This window comes from Thunnus albacares, chromosome 6, assembly GCF_914725855.1.
Source record: "Thunnus albacares chromosome 6, fThuAlb1.1, whole genome shotgun sequence".
NCBI classification, from domain to species: Eukaryota; Metazoa; Chordata; class Actinopteri; order Scombriformes; family Scombridae; genus Thunnus; species Thunnus albacares.
The window spans coordinates 24,493,423-24,519,938 of record NC_058111.1 but is presented as its reverse complement, the minus strand read 5'-3'; the positions used below and the strand labels follow the sequence as shown (position 1 = coordinate 24,519,938).

Below are 26,516 nucleotides of genomic sequence, written 5' to 3'. Positions count from 1 at the left end.
AGAAAGAGTTTTGTTGTCACAGATAAAGAAATTGTGAGTAAACTTTCTGATGGCCTACATTCTTGTAAGAACTCATAAATAATATAGTTCTTAATAATTTAAATATTCTGATTATTACTTAAATATGTATATTCTGACTAAACAAAGTCCTCTTGAGTTGTACAGCTTTTCCACAAAAAGTCTGTAAATTGCTATATGGCTCAATGTATTTTACGTGTCCTTACATGTATTCTGCTATTACAGCACTAATCACCACTGGTGGAAAGTGTCTTTGACCCATCAGAGGGCTCAGCTGAAAGTGGCTGTTTTATAAGAGCTATTGATCCCAATCCACTGGGCTTGGCTTTTTTCTGTTCTTTCATGATTTAATTGGTTTCTTTTATAGGCCAATTACATCCGCTTGCTTACTTGAAGGAAGCAGCAGTATGCCAGTACATTTAAAATGTGAACAAACTGCAGCATGCAGTAACTTGAGCCCAAGCCTCACTGCCTCTGCAGCATCATATTCCCTGCATGTGTGTGAAACAATATTCATACACCGACATGCACACAGAACTCACTTAAGTCAGAAGAGTTCTTTAAATTCATAATTGCACATTTCAAAAGACATTTCTGGCTGCTCCAGTAGCCGTTTAGCTGCTGCTCATAACCATTCGAAACATGTCAAGGTGTGAAAAGCAGTTACCTCTGTTAAACCTGCAGGCAAATCATGGGCTCACTGCCTCTGTAATTATGCCTTTGAAGTTCAGGAAGCTTTTTCTGCAAACCACACTTAAAGACAGGCCCAGAAAGCAAGCAAGACAAGGGTGACGACAAATATTGCACTGGGAGGCTCTTTGTTGACTAAGTGCCTTCACAAAAGAAAAAAAACGAAGAAAAACCTGCAATTTTGTTGAAGATAAACCCTATAAAATACAGTAACCCAACCACTCACTGTGAGAAAAACTTCCACATCGAAACCTGCATAAAATTAATCTGTATTAAAATGCAGGAACAGATTTGTGCAACTAAATGTGTTCACGGTCTGTGATTTAGCTCAAAGCTCTATAAAGCCTCACAAAGCTGCTAGCGAGGCTGTAGAGTCTTGTTAATGCATCTCCTTTTGCAACACTTCTATTTTAAAATCATCAGCTCTCTAATTGCCACACAGCAAAAGCGATAACAAATTGCCATGAATGCCTGGAGCGGTATTTCTTTAAGTTATTAGGACTTTCGTTCCTTTTTTTCACAGCACTGTGGTCATCAAAAGGCAAATCTCAGTAAATCAAGAATATGACACTTCTCTCTGTACTTGCGCTGTAAGGTAATTTTCGTCACAAATCATGTCTTCTCTTAATGAAGGGCTGTAAATTATGTGTTTCGAAGCTTCACATCTTAGCTGTCAAGTTTCACTCAAATTCCATAATCATCCCTTCTTCAGACAGAGCTATATATCATTGTCACAGATGTGCTGTGGGACTGTACAGACCACCATGCTCTTGGGGTTTAGAGTCAAGCTGCCTCTGCACAAAGCACTAGCAGGGTCCTGGGACACGGCTACCAAGCCCAAGTAGATCCATTTTCTGTGCTCAGCGGCCGCGGCTATGGGAACAGCCTGGTCCATGAAAGCCCTCTCTGTAGAGGGAGCCGAGGTTCAGTTCAGTCAGTCGATCACCTTTCTCTCCCTTTTCTTCCCTCTTGCTCTCACTTTTTCCCCGACTCGCTCACTCTGTCCCGATGCTGCTGCGTTGGATTTAATGCCCAGGTTTACATTTCAACACCGTCTTTTTCCTGGGAAACCACCAGTAGCGGGCAGGGAGCCATGCAGATAAAGAGTCTGGCCTTTGATTAGCCTTACTGGGCCTGCTTTGGTTCCCCGCATGCCCTTCTGCCCCCTCAACCACCTTGCTGAAGGGGACAGCAGGGAAATGTTACACACCTCCATTTACAAGGGTGTTTGTTTGAAAGGATTATGTGGATCCTTCTTCCAGTCTTCTGCTCTCTTCTGGCCTAAATACTGCCATTGATATAAAAAGGCCCCTTCTTATTCTCCTCAATGACTTACTTTTCCATTCCCCGGTAGGAATTCAAGATGGTTGCAATGAACTTCTCAACCCTGCAGCGAACAATAGTGAAAAGCTAAATGTTTCAGCACATGCACCGATGTAGTTTTATAACTCTGACTTGGGCTTTCATGATGTTGAGGTGAATTATGAGGACATGATGTAGCCATCAAAATGGTGAGGCGGCTGGATGATTTTCGTTTCAAAATATGGGGACATTTTACTTTGGTTTGAGCATTTCTCCAGACATGGAATGGATTTTATTATGATAAAAGGAGAAAGAAATACAGGTGCACAGAATGAAACTGGACTGAAAACTATATTTAGGGACATTGCCAAAAATGTGAGACTGGAACTAAAATGTAGCAGTTTCAAAGCTCTTTTAATTTGATCTGCATTTATCGGTGTTGACATGAGATGGTTTTGGCTAAGTATTATTCCCAATGTAGACATGTTTACAGTCTTGAGGCTTGTACAATGACTTATGGCTGGGAAAAAAGCCAGAGGGATCAATATGACCCTGATAACGATTCTGCACACAGGGCGTGAGCCTATAATTAGAGTAGCATTCACTTCAAAGGGACCCATAAAAGCAAATATTGTCAGTTCAACAACAGTTAATTGGACAGTAGATCTAATAACAAGGATCTGATCTGTTGCTGGTTGTAATTTCAGAGGCTGGGCGCAGCCCTGGTTGGAGCTGTCAGAGGGACAATCCGATGGAAGAGGGAGGAGGAGGTGACCCTGAGGGAGAGATTTACAGTACACTCCCAAATGTCACCTGATATTACTGCGCTCTCTCTCTCCTCTCACCTTCTCTTCTGTTGTCCTGTCCAGACATGCCACAGTGACTGCTCAAGGAGGGGAGGGCGAGAGAGGAGGAAGTGATGGGAGGATGAAGGGGAGCGGAGAGAAGAGGGCAACAGGAGGAAGTAGTTTTGTGCCTGTCAGGGTTGCATAAAGATAAACTACAGCTCCTGACATAACCTGATTAACTACAGTTTGACGTTTACACACTGAGACAAAAACCAAAACACATGTCAGAGCCAGTCAGTGTGTCCTGATGGTTTCCACAAAAACATTATTTCTAGGTCTCATTTTATAACCGAAAAATCTATTTGGTCTGAAGTAGTTAAATGCACAGTGGAATGTGCAAGTCTGTGTTTTCAGCCCTGCAAAGTCAGCAAGTGCTCAAACCCAAAATCAGCCATTTCTGTCTTTTGTCTAATTGTGTCTACGCACAGACATGCGACATAACGCATAATGCCATTTAGTTAAGATTTTCTTTTTAAAGGAGGTCAAATAACTGAACTTGGCAAAGGCTTTGTCTGCCATGATTTGCGTCTGGTTGCCAAAGAGGGAGTTGACTCAACAATTTCTACGTAAACACACCAGCCTACCACAGAAGGACTGGCCGTGTCTCTGGGTTGACAAAGCTCCTGTCAACAAAGATAAGAAAACTTGGGAGGTTTGTTAAACTGGTAAATATATGCCATTGTGGAGGCTCTAGCACAGCACAGCACAGCAGAGCACAGAGCAGAGGAGCGCAGGCCAAACCACAGCAGCTGCAGCTGTAAATGTCTGAGACAACAAGGAGCTGACTAATGGACTCACAGCTGCTTCTGTCTGATGACAAACTCAGTAAACTTTCCCCTCAGGTGGTCTTCAACAAAACATTTACAGGTGAAGTTAAAAGACTGCCATGGAAATGAAGAAACACTGTGGATCTTATTTACTAAGAAATACCTATTTCTACCAAATTATTGAGATCATTGCATGCCATCCCCTGCTCTCTCCCTACATATCCTGTCTGTACCTCAATTGTCACTCTCAAATAAGGGCAAAAATATGTATATATTTTCATTTGTATGGAAATATTAACAAAAGGAATGTATAAACAATAAACTAAATAATATACCATCGTGTGGAACTTAAAGAAATCTCTTCTGCAAAATAATAATTACAGATAGTGTCATTTATCCACCTTCTAAGTTCCCCTATTTGCTTATAAACTGTATACATCTAATAAATAGATTATAATGCATTATAATGTAGTTATAACCAGATATAAAGACATTTTAAATGTTTATTGATGCACAGTATTTGTCAACAATTATAACTTCTCCTATGAAGACATTTTATATTATTACAACTGTGTTTAACTTTTTCTATACTGCTAATAAGTGCTAAATAGGGTGATTTATAATTTGTAATTTTCCTCTAATCTTTTTGATATTTTTTTTTATTTTAGTTTGAGGTTATAGGGTAAGGGTTATGAGGTTATGGGGTGCGTAGGGTAGAGTGGTTATGACATTGCTACAGTGGGAATGGGGTTGAAGCAACAGCTGTGAGTTGTGGGATGTGGGGACATGACACAATTAATATGTTAATATGTGAATATTTGATATTCTCTTGCTGCACCTTCACAGTGTGCATGTTCAAAGGATGTAGGAAACGGAATATAAATTTGATCAAAAAAAAAAGGAACCTCAACATGTAAAAGTGGTACCATATCAAAGTACTGGTACACAAACAATACACACAATCACTTTCATGATCAAATTTTTCCACACAAACACAAACTGTAACTAGGAATCTATGTGGTTTTTCAGGATGTATTTTTTCTCTTCTTCATACTCAAACTACCCAAAACACACCAAAAATCCAACAGAAGTTGACCCTCCAGGCTGTCCAGCATGTTGAAACAAATTCAACAGCATTGCATTTCAGTAATTACACACAGCCTATTTTCACTGGTGCTACTGGAAGCTAATGGACTGACATCTTAATTCCTAAAGTGAAGGAAACCTGAAGATGAACTCTGGAGGATCTTAAAACATCTGAGGCCTAAAGGTGCAATTCCTAAGTCTGATGAAACCCAAATATTTTGAGACAAAGCAGGAATATAGTAAAGTGCGTCACTGACTTTTATCAGTGAATGTGGTGAGTTACCTTCCACCATCAGCATGGGCTCCTTGGCTCCTCCATGGGCCAGCATCTCTCGACGGTAACGCTCACCCATTTCCCTGAAGAGAAAGCGAGAGAGAGGAAGGGAAAGACAGACACAGAAGAGAAAGAGATAAGATTACAGACACCTGTATTCTCTCCTTGTATTCTGTCAACTCATCCACCACTGCCGCCGCCACTTTGAGCCCAGGGCCAAGTCTCCTGAGCTGTCTGTTCACAACAGACAGGTGACAGGAAAGAGAGATCTGACAACTGCAGGTGGAACTAAAACAATCTCAGAGTGAAAGGGAAGACGGGAAGACAGAGAGATGGCGAAGGAAAAGAAAAAGGAAAGACGAGAGAGGCAGAAGGAAAACGCTGCAGGGCTCCAGTTGAGAGAAAAGATGGTAGATGCTTTGTTTTTCCAAACAAAGCCTTTGTGCTTTGTCCAGAGGCAAACACTTGTGATAAAGGAGGGTCTGGCAATGTGGATGCTGGTGTGTGTTGGTGAATTTCAGCAGACACCTGCCAAGTCGGCGTGAGTTTTATATTAATGTCATGTTCAATGTCAGGCAACAGACTTAAAACAGTATCCAGGGAAGGCGGCCTGTCAGGACGCATTTGGCTGAGCGTTCCAAACACAAAACAGGTTTCTGCTGTACCTTTCCATCATTTGTGTAGCTCTCTCACCATAAACACAAGAGTACAAGTGACTCAGACTCCATGCCTCTACAGACGTTACAGTACAGGAGCTGAATGAGTAAATAACAACTTTTCTGATGTGTAAAACAAATCTGAATGAACCTTAAGTCCTCACGATTCCACTGTTGAAGACTTTCATTGTTTTGACTTGATATCATGAGTAATAACATTGGTCATTTCTACTTCTTTAATTTCAATCAAACCTATTCAAATTATATAAAATTCTAAATTACTGGCATACTGATTAAACTAAATCCTCAATATGATCATCTGAAAAGTGTCAGCATCAGATTGTGTCTCTCTCCAGCATCTAACAGAAGATCATACGATTTATTATTCATACGATTATTCACTTCACTATTCTCTGATTTTATCCAAATCTACCACCAAAAAAAAAAAAAAATCAGTGCAAGAAAATGTGTTTATTATTCCATCAAATTAAATAAAATACTTTTGTATCACATTTCCTACATTCTCTGCCACCTGTGCTTCATTTCAGGAGTTTTGGAGTTTTGTAAGTCAGCACCAGCACAGACTCTCAGTTTTGTTGTTCACTTTAACTCCGGCTTTGCTCATTTGGGACAGATCCTCTAATGGGAAACCCTCCAAGCAAATGCTAAAACAGAGGTGGAGTGTATAGGGGAGAGGGCACAGGGGTCAGAATGGGACTGAGCCAGAGAGCAGGATGATATACAACATGGGAAAGAGGCTAAAAACATGTATCCAGGATGTAGGATGAACACGCAGATGTCCTTTAGTCAACTAAGACACCAGGACACCCCGTAAGATTATTATGAATTAGAACAAAACAGAAAGAAAGTTCACTCAACCAGTGACTCAGTTAACTCTCATAAATTAGAGCATTAGACACCCAAAGCTCAAAATGAGTATTGTGTAAAAACTTGAGGATATTGTCTGACTGACAAGTACAGAAGAGAAATTATCAAGATCATACTTTTTTTTTTTTTTTTTAAAGGGAATATTGTCTCAGCTGTCTCACCTATTTAAAGGATCCTGAACGAAGCACTGCTTCCACACCATTGAAGCCACGGCTCGGGACATGAGGTAGGAGTAGTACTTGGCCCCATAGCCAATCAGGTGGCTGAATCTCAGCTGCCACGCCTATAAAGGAAATCAAAACATGAAACCACAACATGATCACATGATTATGTGAGAGAGAAGACAGGGTAGCTTACAGTAGGATGTGACAGAACAAACTCACTGTATGGATAAGTGACAGCAGAATTATGGCTCTGATATAAAGAAATCACACTAAACAAACAGAGCATGCAATTATCCTTTGACACTGTGTGTGTGGCGAGGCTGCAGTTTGGCAGAGGGAGGACATCTCAGCCTTAAAAGGCTTAAATGTTTCTGCTTGTAAAACCTGTTGAAAGAAGTTGTTCCATGACTGCGGCTAACTATTCTAGTAATAGACACAAAGCAAAGCTGTAGATGTTGACCACAACTGAGACTAAAACAACAGCTCAACCGTGACAACATCTCCATACGCTGAAAGTGAGAAACAAACAAAACCTTCGATATTTTAAGTCTCAACCTTCTTTCACTGTTCAGTAGTTTTGACACTGCAACTAAACTGAAGTGGATATCTAAACATTTGAAAAGACACACACTGCTTTTCATCTTAGGAAGCTGCTTTCATTGTCTTTATTGATGTCATTATATTATATAACAAAACATAAAATCACAACCTGCCAGCTCCTTCTTTAAAAAGGACAAAACATGGAAATTCCTAAATGGTAGAAAGCCCCCTTCTCCTCCCTTCTATTCTCCCTGTAGTTGCCTGAGGGGCCCCTTTCCATATCTATAAAGACGAGCTCTTTTATGATCTCTGCAAACGGGGACTCTGGGGGAATTCAGCTGGCAAACACTCAAACATTCAGCCAGTTAGAAAAGACAGCAGCTGCCATAGTCAACAAACCCATAACAGACTGCAGACGCCTCACAAAAAAGAAGTCTTTAATTTATAACATGTTAATGATTTATACTCCAACAGCAAGTGAAATCATTGTCTGAATCAAAGGATCTCATTCACAACGTATCCAACATATGCACTGTGTTTACACAGATTACCTGCATGCTTTAGTACCAATGCCAGGTACAGTTTATTGTCCTTGGTGATAAAACTGACTCATCTTTGTGCTGTATCACAAAAATTTGTATTTTGTACTGATCACATTTATCTAAAAATGCGTTATCTGATTTTTGGGACACTTGACGTATCACTTTATCATCATATGACTTTGTTATGGTGACCCTGTTAGAAAACAGTTGCTTATTTACACATCCAGCAGGGCAACATTAGCATTCATTTGGAGTCGTGTTTCTGGCCACCTGATTCATTTAAGTACAATATTAACACTCCTTTTAGCTCTGTTTTTGATCTCCACCAACTCCTAGGGGAAATATCTAGCTTATCATTTTCAAGGGAGATTTGAGTACAGACTTTATAAGGCATTGTATACTTTCAGAAACAATATGAATGACATTATAAAAATTGATCAAGTCTATCAAAAATTAATTGAGTCAAGTCTAAACAAATTTTCATTAGTTTTGGGTTTTACTGACAGGATGTTATAGTGAAATTATATTTTCACTTTTCATTATAACAAACAGAGGTAGAAGGTAGCAAGAAGTTCAAAATGGATCCTTGAAAATTATTATGGTATAATTCTAGTAGAAAAAACATTAAATTTGTTGTTTATAAAACCACAAGTGGACTCGAAAAACAGTATCATGAAAAGATATACCTGCCCAAAAAAAACACTTTAGTAAATGTGCATAGTACATCCCACTTTATGATATAAAATCTTCTTACAACTGTTCTTATTTTTGAGAGTGTATCAAACTTTTGAACAGCTGGTTCAGAGACTGAAATGGGGGCCTGTCACCTTCACCATAACGGGAGAAAGCTCTGTGGTCTTATCTGAGCTGAGAGATCCCACGGCCGTAAACAGACTTAAGCTCCAGAGCGTCGACTTGACGAGACTCTTCTGGGCCGTAGTGACTTTAATAACAGTAAATAGCACTCCTGAGAGGAGTCATGGCTCAGAAAACCACGGGCGAGCTGAAGTTGACTGGGTTTGCTTTGTCAGCTGACCGCAGCAGTGATACAGTGCCTTGGGTCATCTGGATTAGAAGTCTGTTTTAGCCCTTTAAAGTCTAATTCACATGAAAAAGAAAGTGTAGAATTGTCCACAAATTCTTCTGATGCATATGAAGAAAAATACTTGATACAGTGGAAAAAAAAAAGAGCTACAGAAAAAGCACGAAGCTGTTTTAGTTTAACCTAAAGCCTTTTATTTGAAGACTCTTTGATTTATGCGATATCAAAGGAATTACGACTGTTGATATTTCGGAAACAAATAAGCTGGAGCAGCTATTGAAGAACTGTTTGGTATGCTGTCTGAGTCTTTGACAAGACGCTTTAAACACTCGTCACAACGTGCCACGAAAATGATTTTCAGACTTTCAAGCTCCTCTTTGTTTCCAATCCCTCTATGCCTCAACATCAAATGATTAATGTCGACTTTTGTGAGAGAGCAAGTGGGTCACATGTCGGCGAGATATCCTTTTGATCCTTACATACAAAGGAGACAAAGTCAGCGTAGGCTTTTTACTCAGTTCCTCTTGAATGTGAGATAAAAGACTTTTTTTTTTTGGTTGTTGTTCTTTCAAAACTCAACTCGTGGTGTTATGTTCCTGGTGCGACTCCACATTTTTACAGGAGAATGTGGATTATATATGCTTGAGTGTGCTTCAAAAACTCTGCTCATTAAAAAGAGGAACAAACATTTGGTCCTGAAGCATTCAAGCCAAGAATCGCAGATATTAAAAAATGTCAACACAGCGAGCACGATGCCTTGCTTTCTGCCTTTTATTTCCAAATATTATTTTCAGCTCAAGGGTGACCATGTGGTCTGTGTTACTCACAGCTGATCCGCTCTCTCCTCACACAGAGGGAACTGATAGCCCCGCTCTATAAACTATACACATGTCAGAATCACCCTAATGTTTATAATCTGCGGCTCTCTGTAACCTATTAGCCACTCAAAACTTTCAGTTTACTGTGGAAACTTTTCTCTGAGCTGTGTTTCCATGAGGAGTGCTGGATAAAGATCCAGAGGGTGAATTTAAAAAAGAAACAAGTTTAAGTAGAATCTGTCATTGGAGGATCTAAACAAATCTGTTTTCACTTGCTCTGATCCAATCCTTGAAACTCAGGCTCCGCAATCATCCTCAGTTTTCTGAGGAGTTCAAACGGGGGGAAAACGATCCTGCTGTGGTTAGTTGTGCACACGGAGGCAAAGTGTCTGTTAGAGCTTTCAGTGTGGTTTGAAAAGCTGAAGAGGAACGACTGGGACAGTGGGAAACTATATAACATAAACCACAATCTCTGGAGACGGCGCTACAAAGCGAGGCACAGGCAGAAGAGTGGGAGGACTCCTGTGAGGAGAAACGCTGGCCGGGACACTGAAATTTAGGCAAATGTACAGTGGTTCTGTAATCTCTATTCCTGATGGCACCCCACATAATTATAGCCCAGCGTAAATGCTCTATGAAGGCCATTCCTGGCTAAATTATGACTGTTTTTTAGATTCCCTTCTCCCTCCTGGCCTCATTCCCTCGCCCACAGCTGCAAAAGTGGGGGAAATAGTGAGCTTTTTTCATTAGAGGACCGGGAGGAAGAGTTTCAAATATTTCCCCCAGGGAGAGCTCATTCAAAGTATACCTCTGCTTTGTTATTTTAGCAGGGCTTCAAAAAAGGCTTTAATCCCTTAAACGGTGGTGGTGTGACTGGGTAAAAGATATAAAACCAGAGAGAAAGAGATAGGAAAGCTAAAAGACTCCTCAGTCAGGCTTGTGTAGTTTCTGTGCTGTGATTAACTGTCTTTAGGGAATTATGCACAAAACTTCCTCCAAATTACCATCAACGTCGAAGACTGTAACTGACCTAAAGACACAGTATTTAAGAGACCAGCTACTCGAAAGAAAAAGAGCACAAACAGCACAAAGACAGTTGGGGATGTACCGTATTGGGCGTATAAGGCAAGCCGTAGAATTTCTGCTGCATCTCCTTGAGGATTTCTGTGGTGGAGCGGTTCTGAGGTTTGTCGTGGTAGATCTGGTCCAAGACAGCATAGAAAATCTGCCCGGGAAGAATAAAAAACATAGATCCTGCTAAATCAGTCCTGTGCACACATGCATAGAAAAACAGTCTGGACATATTGTTGTAATGAAATTTAGTTATAGAGTTCTCTGTAAAAATAAGGGCAAACAAATGTGTGATTTAACTGATATATTTAGCATCAGCAACACATTTAAAGCACAACTGAATTTAGTTTTAGACAATGACAGAGCTTCATCCCTGTTTGTCAAACTTGCTAAAAGGCACATAAACAAGGGCTGTGACTGAAATCACTCAAATAAAACTGTATGAGTCTAAATTCAGAGTGTGTGAATGTATCCTAATAAAGTCCCCTAGAAATTCTACAATGAATAAAAAAGGTATTGACTATGATACATATAGTTCTTTTGGCTAATAATACCATAATGCAATATTTCATTTTGTAGATGTGAAAATTACAGTTGTGTGACTCCACAGATGTCTGCGATGATTCAAAATGATGATGATTAGTAAATGTTCAAAATCTCAATGTACTGCTCACTAGAAAATTAACTATTAAGTGCAGTGAGTAGTGAAGGAGGAAGTGATGTTGGACACAGCTAGGGAGCAAAAAACCACAACCGTGCAAAAATGAAAAAAAAAAAAGCTGATGTGGTTTAGTGATTCATCAGTACTGAGTGGTGATTTCACAAACATCAAGTTGGAGGAAAAAAAAAGTGTAAGCAGACACTTCAACCGCCAGATGCTGTTGGTTGTTGTTTACCAGTCATATTTCTACATCCTTCATCCCTTCAAGACTGGCGTCTTTCCTACTTGAAGAGTTTTTCATTATCACTCAATATTTTTAACTTTTCTGTCATGACTAAGAAACTCTGAAGCTCAAAATCAAAGACGGCTCTTCTCCTTCATGATAAGATATTCAATCCTTGTATTTGCTTTCTGCTGGCTGACATGAGTTGCAAAAGGATCCTGTAGTTGTGTTTGAAAGTGATGTATACGTTCAAATGTAATAGCAAGTTATGTGCTTGAAGTCGGTCATGATACCTGCAGTTGGGTGTCTGCGGCTCCGCACACCTTCTTCGACTCACGCAGGCGAGCCACCATACTCTCGGGCAGAGGCTGAGAAGACAACCAAACAGGCCTAATTTTCATCTCATCTGTATGTCCAAAAGCTTTTTAAATATTTTTATATTTTGCTTCTGAATTGTTACTTCTGTCTGAAAGGTTGTCATAACAACTGATGTAACACAATCATAACTTATAACATCACAGCTAAAATAAAAAAACTAATATTGTTATAATTATGATGTATGTGACAACATATTTTTCTGAACATTTAATAATGATTTTTTTGTATAAATCTATCTTCATAATGATGGGCCTACATAAAACACTGTCTTTGTTTACAGGGTTTAGTCATACCTGTCCGGTTTCATAATGGCGTGCAAATTGGCTGATGACTCGATAGTCAGTGGCAAAGTACTCCATAAGGATGGAAGGGACTTCAGCGAAGTCAGTTGCACATCTGGTTCCTAGAGGAGAGACATCAGAGCTCAGATATAAGAAGAAAAATTTCAAACAAAGGAAGTTATGACTCAGGTCATGTTTCCTGTTTGGGTTGAGGGCAGGAGATACAGTGCTGCTTGAAAGTTTGGGAACCTTTTAGAATTTTCTGTATTTCTGCATAAATAGGACCAAAAACGTGATCAGATATTTACACAAGCCCTAAAGCTAGATAAAGTGAACCCAATCAAACAAATGAGACAAAAAAAACTTTTTCATTTATTTATTGAGGAAAATTATCCAATCTTACTTATTTGTATGAGGCAAAAGTATGTGAACCCTTGCTTTCAGTAACAGGTGTGACCCCCTTTTGCAGCAATAACTTCAACCAAACGCTTCCAGTAACTGTTTATCATCCCTGCACATCGGCTTGGAGGAATATTAGCCAATTCCTCCTCACAGAACAGTCTCAACTCAGGGATGTTGGTGGGCTTCTTTGCATGAACTGTCTGCTTCAGGTCCTTTACAGCATTTCTATAGGATTAAGGTCAAGACTTTAACTCGGCCATTCCAAAACATTATCTTTCTTCTGCTCTAACCAGCCTAAACACTGGTTAGTATTTAAATGCTGGTTGTGTATTCTGCTCAATAAGCCTAAATACACAAGAATGACTTGTGTATTTAGGGTCATTATCTTACTGCATGACCCACTTTCTGTGGAGCTTCAGTTCACAGACAGATACCTTGACATTTTTCTGTAGAATTTGCTGATACAACTCAGACCGCATAGCTCCTTCAATGATTGCAAGCTGTTCTGGTCCAGAAGCAGCAAAGGAGGCCCAAACCATGATACTACCACCACCGTGTTTCACAGATGGGTTAAGGTTCTTATGCTGGAATGCAGTGTTTGCTCATCACCAAACATAACGCTTCTTATTCAAGCCAAAAAGTTTGATTTTGGTCTCATCCATCCACAGAATATTTTTCCAATCATATTCTGACTTATCCACGTGACGAGGTGGCTTTCTCCTTGCAACTCTGCCATGAACACCATTGATGTTCAATGTTCTCCTGATGATGGACTCATGAAAATTGAATGTAACCACTGCATGAGAGGCCTTTAGTTTCCTAGATGTTACCCTGGGGTCCTTTGTGGCCTCCCGGTTTATTACACACTTGCTCTTGATGTGATCTTTGTTGATCGACCACTCCTGGGGAGAGTAACAATAGTGATGGATGTCTTCAATTCGTACACGATCTGCCTGACAATCGACTGGTAGAGCCCAAACTCTTTAGAAATGGTTTTGTAAACCTTTCCACCTTGGTGAGCATCAACAACTCTTCTTCTAAGGTCCTCAGAAATATCCTTTGTTCGAGCCATGAAACACTTCCACAAACCTGTATTGTGAAGACCAGACTTTGATAGTGAAGAGTCAGATTTCTCCTCTGTAAATAAGGCAAAATGTCTCATTTTTTTAACTTTTGTCTCTTTATCTAGTTTTAGGACTTGAATGTAAATCTGATTATGTTTCAGGTCATATTTATGCAGAAATAGAGCAAATTCTAAAGGGTTCACAAACTTTCAAGCAGCACTGTATATCACCTGCATATGTGCCTTCACGCCAAGGCACATCTCATGAGATGCTAAAGTGTGGGAAAATCAGGTGTTTATATCCCCCAGAATTAAAAACAATAACCACAGAGCACCAAGAATTGGTGTTTCCTGCATGATTCCTGTAGATTAACTGACAACCAAATAAATGTTTACATCTTTTTTCAAGCAAAAATGCCAAAAATTTCCTGTTTCCATCTTCTCAAATATGAATATTCACTGCTTTTGGTTGTCTTAAATGATCTTAAGCTGATTACGTTCAGCCTAAAGTTCAGCCTAAAGGCGCTGAAGTGCGGCTGCAGCTTCTGGAAGTGTTTAATAAACACAAATCTTTGCTTCTTGTCCTCATGCACAACTCCAATGTGCTCATTCATTTAGACTGTAATTATAGTACATAATTTTGACCATGAACAGAAGATCAGGTATAATATAGAGTACAACATACAGTAGAATATTAAAAGAAATGTTTAAAAAGGGTAAAGATAACTTGCCCCAAGCACTCTGACACAATTTAAGTAGCATGTCTAAAAATGTGTAAACATGGTGTCCACTAAAGAAACAGCCTCAAGTTGCCAAATCATACACAATCCTTCAGTTAATGGATACTGTTATTAGTGTGGAATAAATGCTTTTAGGATCTTGAATTACTAGCAAAGATATCCATCAGCTTTATCTGACAAGTGAAACAGTATCCAATGACTTAGACAGTCTAAAGCTCTCCTCAGGGCTTACAATTTTATTGGATTTACCCTCCATTTTCAATTCTTCACACTATAATGAATAACCTGTAGCTCTGTATATGACACCATGCTTCTCACTTGTGACATTTAGGAACTGCATAGCCATCATTTTCAGATACAGAGCTCATAAAATCATCAATCACCTCCCATACTGCTGAATTGTGATAACTTCACTAAATCCTCTGCCAGCATAACAGTGTGAATAAGACCTTTTGAATAATTAATGTGCACTGCAACGTCTTACTGCTGAGTTATTTCCCATTTCTAGGAAGACGTACATTCAAATGACGCTTTCTGTGTGTGTTTGAGTGTACACCTCACCTGTAACATGCTGGTAGCGTGTGCGTCCCAGCATGGAGTGCATGGCATGTCCCATCTCATGGAAGAGATTCTCCATCATGCCAGGGGTGAGAAGGGTGGGGGCGCTCTTGGTGGGGTTGGGCAGGCTCAGCATCAGCACCACAACCGGCAGCTGGTACTGACCCGTTTCCTGGCACCAGCGGCCACCGCGGATGGTGAAGTGGCAATCCTGGGAGGAAGAGAAGGTGGTGGTGGGCCATGAAAGAGAGATTGATATTAAGAAAAATAATTTAGATGAAGATGCACATTTAGTCACTAACATACTTGAAGGTATACTATGCAGGATTTTCCTAAAAAACAATGTATAGACTCCCTCTCAATGATCACTTATGATCCACTAGAAGTGTGTGGTGGTGTATTTAATAGATACACAACCGCACTGCCTGTATTTTCTTATTATTATGCTGTTTTCAGGATGCTTCTGGGTGTCATCCTGGGTATGTAGCCCCCAGCCAATAACAGCGCATAGGATGTGAAGTTGGGACTCGTAGCGTAGCGACCAAGTTACATTGCTGTCTCCTCTCTCTCCTCTGCTCTCTCTGTGTCATGGATATATAAAGAGCTGCAGGTCTGTGTGTCTGCTTGACCAAGGGCAGGGCTACACACATACACAGATCAGAGAAATCAAAATCCGGCAATGCTTCACCTTCCCGCAGGGTTTTGCAGAGGTGTGGGTGTGTTTTTTGTGCTTTAGAACGTAACTGCTGTGAAACTATCAGAAAATAACATTTTATTTATCTGATTTACAGCTTTGTTCTTGCTGGCGCCGCTCGCTCTCTTCATTCACTCTCTGGCTCCCTCGATCACCACTGCTGTCTCTCTCTCTCTCTCAATAGTTGAGCCGGGGAGGAGGAGCCAACTTTGAATACTGTGTGTTTGCAAACACCAACTGACAAATCCTGCATAGTATACCTTTAAGAGGATAACACAAGTGCCTATCAACGATTGTGACTTTACCTTTAGTTTTTTTTTCTGGTTTCTAATAATCATTACCCTCCAACACTGAAATATCACACTGCAAGTCATATATTGTTACACTGATACACAACAAAGTCTTCTGTTCCATATAAAACTCACTTGGAAATAAGAAAAGTAGAGGAATAAAATGTGAAAAGCATATTAAAATACGGAGAGCCCTAATTTCAGAGGAAAAACTACCATGAGCCTTGAAAACTGAGTAGATGAGTGTGTGAGTGTGTGTATGCACACCTGATGAGGTTTATCTGACCGGTGGAAAAAGTCACAGTAGATATATCCCAGTAATCCCTCTGTCTCATGTACCACAGCCTAAAAACACACACACACAAAGACATAAACACAAACAAACAGTATTTTAAAACTTTGATCTTTGAAATATAGATGTTTGCTGTACATTTTCCCACAAGCTAGATAACCTAGAGACCTCAATTGACAACACAGGTACATCAAAATCAATATAAGAAATATTAGAATGAGGAATTGACATCTCTTTGTCACAAAGAATTGGTACAATCATAAATGGTTTGCAGTGTTTTGGCGAGACCTACCAGTTTGCGGACATCCTCGCTCCAGACCTCTCCTGCGTTCGGGTGTTCGGACATGAGGGAGACACCATACAGCTGAGAGAAGAGGTTGTTCAGACCCTCCATACAGGCGCCCAGAGACAGGTAGGGACTGTACAGGCTGGGCTCGATGTTGTACCTGCCGTGACCAAAAACAGAACATATGAATGAAGGAGGCAGCCATTTTGAATCTTAAGAGTTATAATCTCCTACAGACAGCGAGGTCACGATGAGGTGACTGTTCCTTACATTTCCAATGTAAACACACACACACACACATACATATATATATATATAACCTGTATTTTTATCTGCAGGTGTGTGTATCAGCTGAACTTGGTACCCATAACATTTAATATATTTTTCAGACCAATTCAGTAATTCACACATAAACCCCAGATATTTAAATCATTGCATCTTCCAAGTTTCTGGAAGAGAATAAGTAGCTCAGCTGTGGAATAAATACCATCATTCACAATCATGTGACAAACTACTTAAGTTTTGTCTATTGTGGCCTTCTCTCTCCTTTTTTCAATGTATTGTGTTTTTTGTATTTTCTTACTTGTACCAAATACAAACTAAACTAAATTAAGTGTGCCATGTCTCTCAGCAGAAAATGTTCAAACTTTACCCTAATTTAAGTCATTACTACTGATTAAAAGCCTCAGTTCTTACAATCTGTCTTCAGATGACACAAGATCTATTTTAAACACAACCAGAGTATATTATGTCTCGCTTTGACTAAAATGTGCTTAAGGTCTCTTCTTGTTGTTGACCCAACTCGCATACAAATAGTTCATTTTGAAGGCAAGACAAAGAAAGAATGATAATTACCACCATGTTTTAATCAGACACATTATTTCTGTAAATGCTGTGCTGCAGGCTACAGTCTGGCTAAAAATCCCCTGACCATCAGAGTGTACATATGTGATTTCAACTGGTGGAGCAGCCACAAGTCTGCCAAGACGTGTTTCTCTACTGGGGCCACCCATGCTTAAAATGGATGCATTCACGGTGCTTTAAGACACTTTAGATAAAGACCACCGAACCAAACGGTTGTTTAGCTTGAACGCCACATCTTATGTGTATTATCAGTGATGAATAACAGACTGCTGCCGAGCACAGCTACCAGTTCTGCTTACCACACACACACACACACACACACACACACACACACACACACACACACACACACACACAGCACACAATCTGTACCTAATTTCAATATGGTTTGAACACTCTCCAATTCAAATGGTTACTGATGGAAAAGCAGATAGACAGAAAATGATTGAGTGAGTGATTGAGAGAAAAAGCATGAGATAGAGACTAAAGGGAGGGAGAGATTAACAGCTAGTGGGTGGGTGGGACTGTGTGTGTGCATGTGTGTGTGTGTGTGTGTGTGTGTGTGTGTGTGTGTCTGTGTGTGCGTTGTGTGTGTAGTAGAGAACAGGAGCAGCTCTGGGGAAACTTCTTTTTAATGCAATCAGACTGTATCCTAAATTTCTTTAGGGATCTCCTGCCAACTAGCAGAGCCCAAAACCCCAGACAGGAGATGACCTGAAATTTCCTCTGTTCAAGAAGCGGCAGCATGAGAGAGAGAGAGAAGAGAGCAAGTCAAACCATACACTTTTCTGCAAAAGCTCTGGGAACAGTCACCAGCACATGGTAGCGCGCACACACAATCTGGTGGCCGCTAAAATCTGAAGGAGACACGAGGGATCTATAATGCAATAAACATTTACTAAAACCCTCTCCAGAAAGTTTGGACTGTGGTGTTATAAGTCTCCCGTGAGTGCCGGGAAGGAAAAGTGCAGTTCATTAAGAACAGACAGATATCTGTAAAAAGATGGAGACACTCAAACGGACTGATCGCAGCTCTAAATCTTACAATATGGCAACTTGAAGTTTTAAGATTGAGGTGCTGAATGCCAAAACAATTGCTGTTTAAATGAGTTTCAGTAACGAGATCAAAACAGCTCTAAACAAATGCCACATAATAGCAGCTGTTGGTAAGAGCTGCAACTAACTAAAGTGATTTATTGATTAATGTGTTGATTATTATTTAGATTTAGTCTATAAGATGTCAGGAAATTGTAAAAATTTTCTATGACATGTTCCAGGTAGATGTCCTTGGATTGTTTGTTTTGTCCAGCAAACAGTCCAAAACTCAAAAGGTATGAAATTTACATTCATACACAAACTAGTGCAGTGCCTGTTCAAAACATGCCTGTCCGGGACGGGCCGACTGCTTGGCCTCTGGCCGCTATTTCAACACACAGAAAAATATTTACAGTTGATGTAAGATGTGAATGAGTATATACACCAACAACATGAAAGAAACTAACATTCAATTATACACAGATGTTATAAATAATAAGTACTCTAATAGTAAAAATACATGTTCTTTTCTCATTTCAAGTAAAATAAGGGCTGCAATTAAAAATAAAATAATGTGGATCCTAAAATAAAGTAAATCGATAATATCGGGCTCTTCTTATTTTCTGTGCCTTCAGTTAAGATTTGAGTGGGTATGTTTGCTCCAAATATTTGTACTTTGTCTGTAGTGGCTTCAGAATCGCCACAGTCTTGGAACATATGAGTCAAACTGCTTTTGAACTGAGGTGGAAGTATTTGTTACGTTTTACGTGTTTAACTACAGTCTTTGTGTATTGGACTCTGAGCGTTTCCAAAACGCGGGTGACCTACGCTCAATAATGTACCTGAACACCTCCTGTGTAGACACAACTGTTCACTCGCTGCTGCTGCTGATCTGATAAACGTGCTGCTCACGCTATGTTTGCTCAAAAGATTTGTGCTTTGTCTGAAGTGACGCTTCACACTCGCCACGGTCTCGGAACATATGAGACAAACTGGTTTTGAACTGCCCGTGAAAGTATTTGCTTCATTTTACGCGCTTAACTACAGTCATTGTGTATTGGGCTCTGGGCTCCTCCAAAATGCGGATGACCTACACTCAACAATGTACCTGAATGCCTCCTGTGTAGTCACTCGCTGCTGCACCTGATCTGCAAAACATGCTGTGCTTTCTGTCTAAACACAGGGTAAGAGTGTCCATTCTTGATTAAAAGCTCTGTTTTTTTCAATGCCTGCTTTTCTCTCTTTAGAGCACTTTTCTCGGACTCGTGTCACGCCTCATCTCTGGTCTCTCTCTGACATGCTGGAGTCAGTCGGCAGAGCCCTGAAGCTCCATCCTGACCCTGCACAGAGCTCATTGATCACTGTTTTTTTCACAGTTTATTAACATTAAACTTATCACATGTCCAGATTGCACCAAATTTGACACTGCACTCCCTTGGGTCCCCAGCCATTCACCTGCCAGGTGTGGAGTTGATCGGATGAATGGTTCAAGAGATACACAAAGGACATACATACAGACAGATTCCTTCCTTTAGTAGAGAGAAGAGATACACACTCACAAATGTTTGGCATCTCAGTAACAAATTACTTGAACAATATAACAATTATCAAGATTGTTGTTGATTCATTTCAATCCACTAAATATTTCAACACAAATGTTGGTCACTGTAGACGGATGAATATTCATGTTGGCCAAGTTTATAAACTCACTCAAAAAATTGTTAAATTTGCTTTTTTGAAGAACACCATGTGCACGCAGCAAATCTTACCTGTATGAATTAAATAAAAAACTAGAATAAAAATAATATAAATAGAATATAGTATAATAATTATAATATAATAAATATATAAATTCAAATACAACTTTCAGGGCTAAAAACAACACAAGAAAACAAATAAAATTTATGAATTACTAATTAGTATTACTATAAATACTACTTTGAACAAGGTTCAAGGATATGAAAAATCTTCTTGATATAGAACATTTGTAAACAATCATATAGAGAGTAGGGAGTAAGAACACTCCCGACACAGTCAGAGAAATAGTTTGGCTAAACTTGACCTAAAATTGTAAAATTGCTATTCCTAAACATAAACACAACATATTTTATTAAGATTAAGTAGTCACGTGTCAAATATATAGTAGTGAAATGAATTTGGAGCCCAAAACTCATCTGGACGGAGGGCTAAAATTAAAATAACTCCCTGAATGTCGGGACATGTTAAGTATGCCAGATTGTATGGTCCTGAATCAGAAAAAGTGTAAAAGAGAGAGAACACTAACACAACTCCCACGCTTCTCCCTTAATCACCTTTTGTAACACCTGACACCTGCGGAAAAGCTGGGATGCAATAACATCTTGTACCATGCTGGAATATGGAGTTACAAACATCTAAAAACCATCACAAAGATACAGATTGAGATGACTTCATCAAATGACAGTTAGCTGAAAAATAAGTTTCATAAGATGCCAACTACTCACCTTTCAGCACGCAAGACGCCACTGAGGAAGGGATGATCCCATGGCATGAGCTCCTGTGTAACAACAAACAATGTATGTCTTTTACATGTAATGCCAAATAAATTACACTAAAAGAGACATAACTAAATTACAGTAGCCTAAATCTAAAACTGAATAAGACTGATTATGAGTGAAATGTGTAATATTTGCACTGATGTAAGTATCAGGATATACTGTGATGTTGGGTAATAGAGAAAAATATCCTCATATGTAAAAATGAAGTTGTAAACAAAATATCACTCACAGAATTACGAGGGTTGAGTTTTTTCTTCATGTCCCTCATCATCTTGAAGTCTTTTGCTGTTCTGTGAGATAAAAAGAAAAACATAAAAATGAATTAAGAGCTAATTGACTAGAGGCATTCAATCCAGTCTTTAACCACCTATACTTAAGTCAAGGTCAAGGGGGGCTAGAGCCTATCCCAGCATGCATTTGGCTGAAGGCAAGGAAACACCCTGGACCTGATGCCAGGCTACCAGGCTCACATTCATAACTGTGGGTAACTTAAGAGTCTCAGGTCCACATGAACTGCATATATTTGGACTGTTTAAGGAATCCTGAGCAGACAGAATTTTCAAGCAAAAACACAGGGAGAGCATACCGCACAAAACTATCACACCGCACAAAAAATATCTGAGAAGAATACCTCAGGCTGAGAATCAACAGCACACCTGACATGAACTCATCTAATCACTTTTTCCCATAAAGGGTAAGACTTTCACACATCCCCCTCTCTCAGACATCAAATCAGTGTTGTACAAAAACTACTAATTGGGTAGTTGAAAGAGTTTTTAATGACAAAGCTCTCTTAAAAGGCAATCTAAAACAAAAATAAGGTCATGATGGTAACAACCATCTACATTTTCAAACTGTGCATCACATCTATACATTTTTTTATATCTCTGAAACAAACTTTTAAGAGGAAACTGTACCTGTCTGACAGCTTGTCAGTTAACAGCTGAAGAAAGCTCATCACCGTCTCTGCAAAGGGCAATAAAAATAAAGTTGTAAAACTACCTGAGACTAGTAGCCAAAGGCACAAAAAGAGCAGCTTAGAAAAATGATTTCTGTGGATTATATTGAAACTAAAAGGTGTCTTTTGGAATTATTATTGGTATTGAATTAATCACCATTAAATACACTTTTCTATGTAATCCAGCCTTTTCATGACCTCTACATCAAACAGTGACACAGCTACAGTACAGTCTAACGATGAATAAACGAATACTGAAGAGCAGAGATGAATCAACCTGGTGTTTTGGCCATCGTGCCCTTCAGGGCTCTGTCTCCGTAGGACTCATATCCCACCAGTTTGGCCAACTTGTATCTGCATTTCAGCAGCTCCTCCAGACAATCCATCAGATCTGCGTTTGGATAGAGGTAAATCCGGTAGGCAATTTCTCGCACCTAAGAGTGGAAGACAGGACGGAGCAAAATTCATAATAATACATAACATTTAAAAGCAACATATCCACGAGGCTGTAAAAGTCTAGAATGAAAAAACACAACCTATTTAGTTGCAAGAAGGATTGAGACTAAGATATCTCTGGATGTAACCAATGATTAGTGTTTACTTATGTTTTTATACAATGATGTAAATTATTTTTTCTCTTATATGACTTTGACTGTATCCCTACTTAATATGCTAATGTCTCATACTACTGGACTGAAACTCTGGATTGTGCTGTTACCCTCCTTTAAGACAGAATAATATTCACCTTAGCAGTACTATAGTTATATGAAGGTTAAACAGAATATGTATACCCAAAAAATCAGTTATAGTTCTTAAAGTACTTAGAATTTCATATAACTTTATAATATAAGTATCAGAAAGTACAGAAGTCAATATTTAATTAATATAAATACTCTCACTAAAAAAAAATTTGATTACCAATCAGGACAGGATAGGCTAGTAATAATTTCCAACCTGCTGTTGGAGCCAACCCTATGATCTGTCACATGGCAAAGGCGCCACCTGCTGGACAATGGGAAAAATATTCCAGTGACACACACCAAATACATTACATACCAAGTCATCAGGGGAATCTGCATGTAATCCTCCAACTTGGATGAAGCTTCCTTCATTTGCAAAGTGCAGGTGTAGATGTTCAGGAATTGCAGACCTTGCAATTCTGTTTGGCATGTGAGAGCCAACCAGAAACTCATTGTTAAGATCCAAGAGCTTCACGTGAAGAGCGACAGCCTCCTTCCTCTGCAGAGAGAAGAGCAGCAAGTGCAGTACATCAGTTACACTGAACAGGAGAGGATGTGTTATTGATGCTGTCTTTATGTATTTTTGATCTTTTCTCATTCATGTTTCACTGCGAAGCTGGAGCGAATCACGATCAACTCACCAGTTTCTCATCAAGATGAATCCCACTGATTTCAAAGTCAAACATGAACAACTCTGCCACTCGCCTAGAGAGGTAGAAATAAATGAATATTTAAACTACCATCATTAAATGTTGATATAATTATGCAAAGTGTTAACTATAAATCCTACAGATGGGGAAAAAATTAAAGGGAAAATCTGAATAAATTAGTGAAGATGTGGATGCTTCCATGCAGGGTACGAGATATCACTGAATGTTTTCATATGAAAATAATGTGAGTCATACTATGGTCACAGTCAGCAGATGTCACCCAAATCAACACCTGTTGGAGATTGTTGAACTAATGAAAGTGACCCTCATCATCATCTTGCAAACACCAAATGAGGGAGTATCTTTTGGAGGAATGAGTAGAGTTCAGACACTTGGAGAATCTATGACAGGGACCATTCAAGCTGTTCTGGGGGCCTGTGCCTTACTATAACCCCTTGTTGTTTTTTTCCTTTTATTTGTGATCCATCTGTATTCCTGTTGTTGCTTCAACACTTATTGCAGATGTACAAAGCCTGAAGTTGTGCCACAGACTAAAGACAGCAGTAAAACTACCTTGTGTCAGGGTCCAGCTGAGCCACAACATCCGGGTTGTCCAGCAAATTCTTGAGGCTCTTGCAGAGCTTAACATTTGTGTTCAGCCTGAAACATACAACCAGAAAACCTGAACATCTGTCAAATACTACTCATGATTTGTCTCAACTAGAGCAGACCAGTAGTGTCATATATGACAACACATTTTCTTGGTGTTGTGAAACCAATTTTTAATGATGAGTTAATAATAACAACACGTGTTGCTTCTTACTTCTCTACAACTGTGCCAATCTCTATGCACGTCCTCTCTGCGGCCTCACGAAACGCTGGATCTGGATGTGCCACTTTTACAAAGTCTGCCTGGATATGGGAGAAAAATTACATCTTACATATAGTACAGTTCAATGTAATAATGACAAGGTTGCCACATGAACTGACAAGCCAGGCTTTTCGAGCAGCTATTACGAGCAAAGTGTGCAGTATTCAATTCAATTCAAAAATACTTCATTTGTCCCTCAAGGGGCAATTTGAGGCAAGCAAGTTTGCAAACACGTACACATATACAATATAATTTATTTATACATACAAAAAAAATATATATCTAAAAAAATACAAATATGACAATGTTAGAAAGAGTTAAATACAAAGGAATTAATGGCAGTGGCCCAGTCTGTAGCTGGACAACATCCATCACCACAAGGGCACATATTACATCAGAAGGGTCAAAAGTGTCAAAGTGCAAGTGCATTTATCAGTCTATACACAAGGTAAACTGACTGAGTATGCTGCACAGTTTTAGCTACAGCTGGAGTTGGAGGGGATTAATGGTTGCACATGAAAATAAATCATAATGTAGCTGAATAAAACAACTGACAATAGTTTAATTACATCGCTGCCCAGTTATTATGAGAAGGTTGAGCACATTGTGAGGTGTTCAACTCACCAGATCAGCCACTTTACACAGACCATCTGAGAGCTGGTCAAAAGCTGCGACAGTCTCAACCCCTGGAGCACAAGAACAAGCTTTTTCCACCAGGAGCTTGGTGCTTTTCAGAGCTGCTTCTGTGGCAACCTGGAAGCCTGCAGGACAGTTCAGCTCTGGCACTCCAAACAAACCCTGCAACCACAGAAACACACACACACACACACAGGTTACCACCAATCAAAGCAGTGTATTATTTCACTGAGGCTGTGTTGTAAACCGAACAGAGACATTCAAAAAAAAAAACTACAGACCTTGTGTTTCTCGGACAGGTTCAGTCTTCTGTGAGGTTTGGTATTGAAAGCAGCTCCAACAGGTGACCATGTTGTGACATTTCTCCGCACATGTGTCCACAAGCTCCTGTGCTTTACAAGGTAAAGCAACCTTTTACAAGCAGACATTTTGTACTAAATGCTGCTGTATGTATGTCCTCTTGTACTGAGCTAATATCTACTGAAGGCTTGTGGTGCTGACAGAGGACATGCTAAACTTCAGCTGCAATGTTAGCCTGTTTGCAAAAACTCAGACGAATGTAAATAACTCATGTATTGTTAAATAGCGTTAATATATTCTTAAGCTTTCTCTTTAGGAGAATTAAAGGCTAACTGTTTGTTTTTTAGTTATGTATGAGGCGTACCTGTCAGTCCAATCAACACAACAGCTCACATGTTAGCTTGCTGGCTGATTATCAACGACCGTTGCAGCACGTATTTTCGTGAAAAAGAGAAATATATAAATGAGAATTGAAGAAAGCCGTATTCATAGCAGATAAAAAGCGATTATATTGTGTGTACTGTTAGAAATAATGTTACACTTTTGTAATGTTTTTAAAGAACAAGAATAAAAAAATATACAAATCAAATCTGTCGAAAGTGCGACAAGCTACCAAAAATTAATTCCCCGTACGTGATGACGTCACACGGAACTGGCGTTGGGTATTTTTTTTTAACGCCCCTTCACAGGTAGGTCATGCTGGATATTTATGTGATGTATGAAAATCATATTTAACTGTAAAATATATTCGGATGGTAACAGCACAAATAACACCGATACATCATTAATAAAAAAAAAAAAAAAACAAATAAAAGTGAATTGGTTTCAGATGTTAATTTATTTGGAAGCTGATGAATTGTAGCCTAATTGATTGATAGGGGAATCAATTGTTTTGTCCTCCGGAAATTATTCAAAATATTTTAATGGTCGTTTGGCCATGAATCATTCAGAGATACAGTTCCAAAAACTACAATGCAACAAATAGGTAACATAAAATAAAATCTTAAAAATGTAATTGTGAAACATTTTGGAAACCACGCTTTTCCCTGTTCTTTATGAGAGAAAAGTGAACATTGACACTAATCTCATGTGCTTGCTTTATGGCTGGATTACCAACCAGCAAAACTGCCAACTGCCTTGAGGCCCCTGGGCCCTCAGGGGCCCAAATACCCCGAGTTCATAGTTGTAAATGAATTATTATAAACTGAAATGGAGAGTGCTTTAGGGCAACTCCTGTATTAGCACCAAGGAGGGGTTGGTTCATAATGTTGAAGCCATGTATAATTTTTAGAGGGGCCCTGTGTCAGTATCTACTTTTGAGAGTTGGTACTATGCTTACATGGAGCAAACT

The 26,516-nt window shown here is 39.3% G+C and overlaps 1 protein-coding gene across 1 annotated transcript in view; it reads right to left on the bottom strand.

The window, feature by feature from the left end:
- LOC122983944 (mitochondrial intermediate peptidase-like) overlaps positions 1–25,786 on the bottom strand; it is a 39,135-nt gene extending 13,349 nt beyond the window's left edge. The window contains exons 1-18 of the mRNA XM_044354149.1: positions 25,147–25,786; positions 24,854–25,027; positions 24,182–24,270; positions 23,932–24,018; positions 23,350–23,413; positions 23,025–23,207; positions 22,246–22,402; positions 21,928–21,976; positions 21,240–21,300; positions 20,957–21,009; positions 16,581–16,734; positions 16,264–16,341; positions 15,016–15,223; positions 12,262–12,371; positions 11,884–11,958; positions 10,744–10,860; positions 6,691–6,812; positions 4,995–5,068 (exon numbers count right to left, since the gene is read on the bottom strand). Coding sequence (XP_044210084.1) covers positions 4,995–5,068; positions 6,691–6,812; positions 10,744–10,860; positions 11,884–11,958; positions 12,262–12,371; positions 15,016–15,223; positions 16,264–16,341; positions 16,581–16,734; positions 20,957–21,009; positions 21,240–21,300; positions 21,928–21,976; positions 22,246–22,402; positions 23,025–23,207; positions 23,350–23,413; positions 23,932–24,018; positions 24,182–24,270; positions 24,854–25,027; positions 25,147–25,293 — 2,002 coding nt within the window. The 5' untranslated portion in view covers positions 25,294–25,786. The remainder of the gene's footprint in view (positions 1–4,994; positions 5,069–6,690; positions 6,813–10,743; positions 10,861–11,883; positions 11,959–12,261; positions 12,372–15,015; positions 15,224–16,263; positions 16,342–16,580; positions 16,735–20,956; positions 21,010–21,239; positions 21,301–21,927; positions 21,977–22,245; positions 22,403–23,024; positions 23,208–23,349; positions 23,414–23,931; positions 24,019–24,181; positions 24,271–24,853; positions 25,028–25,146) is intronic.
- Positions 25,787–26,516: the final 730 nt, after the last annotated feature.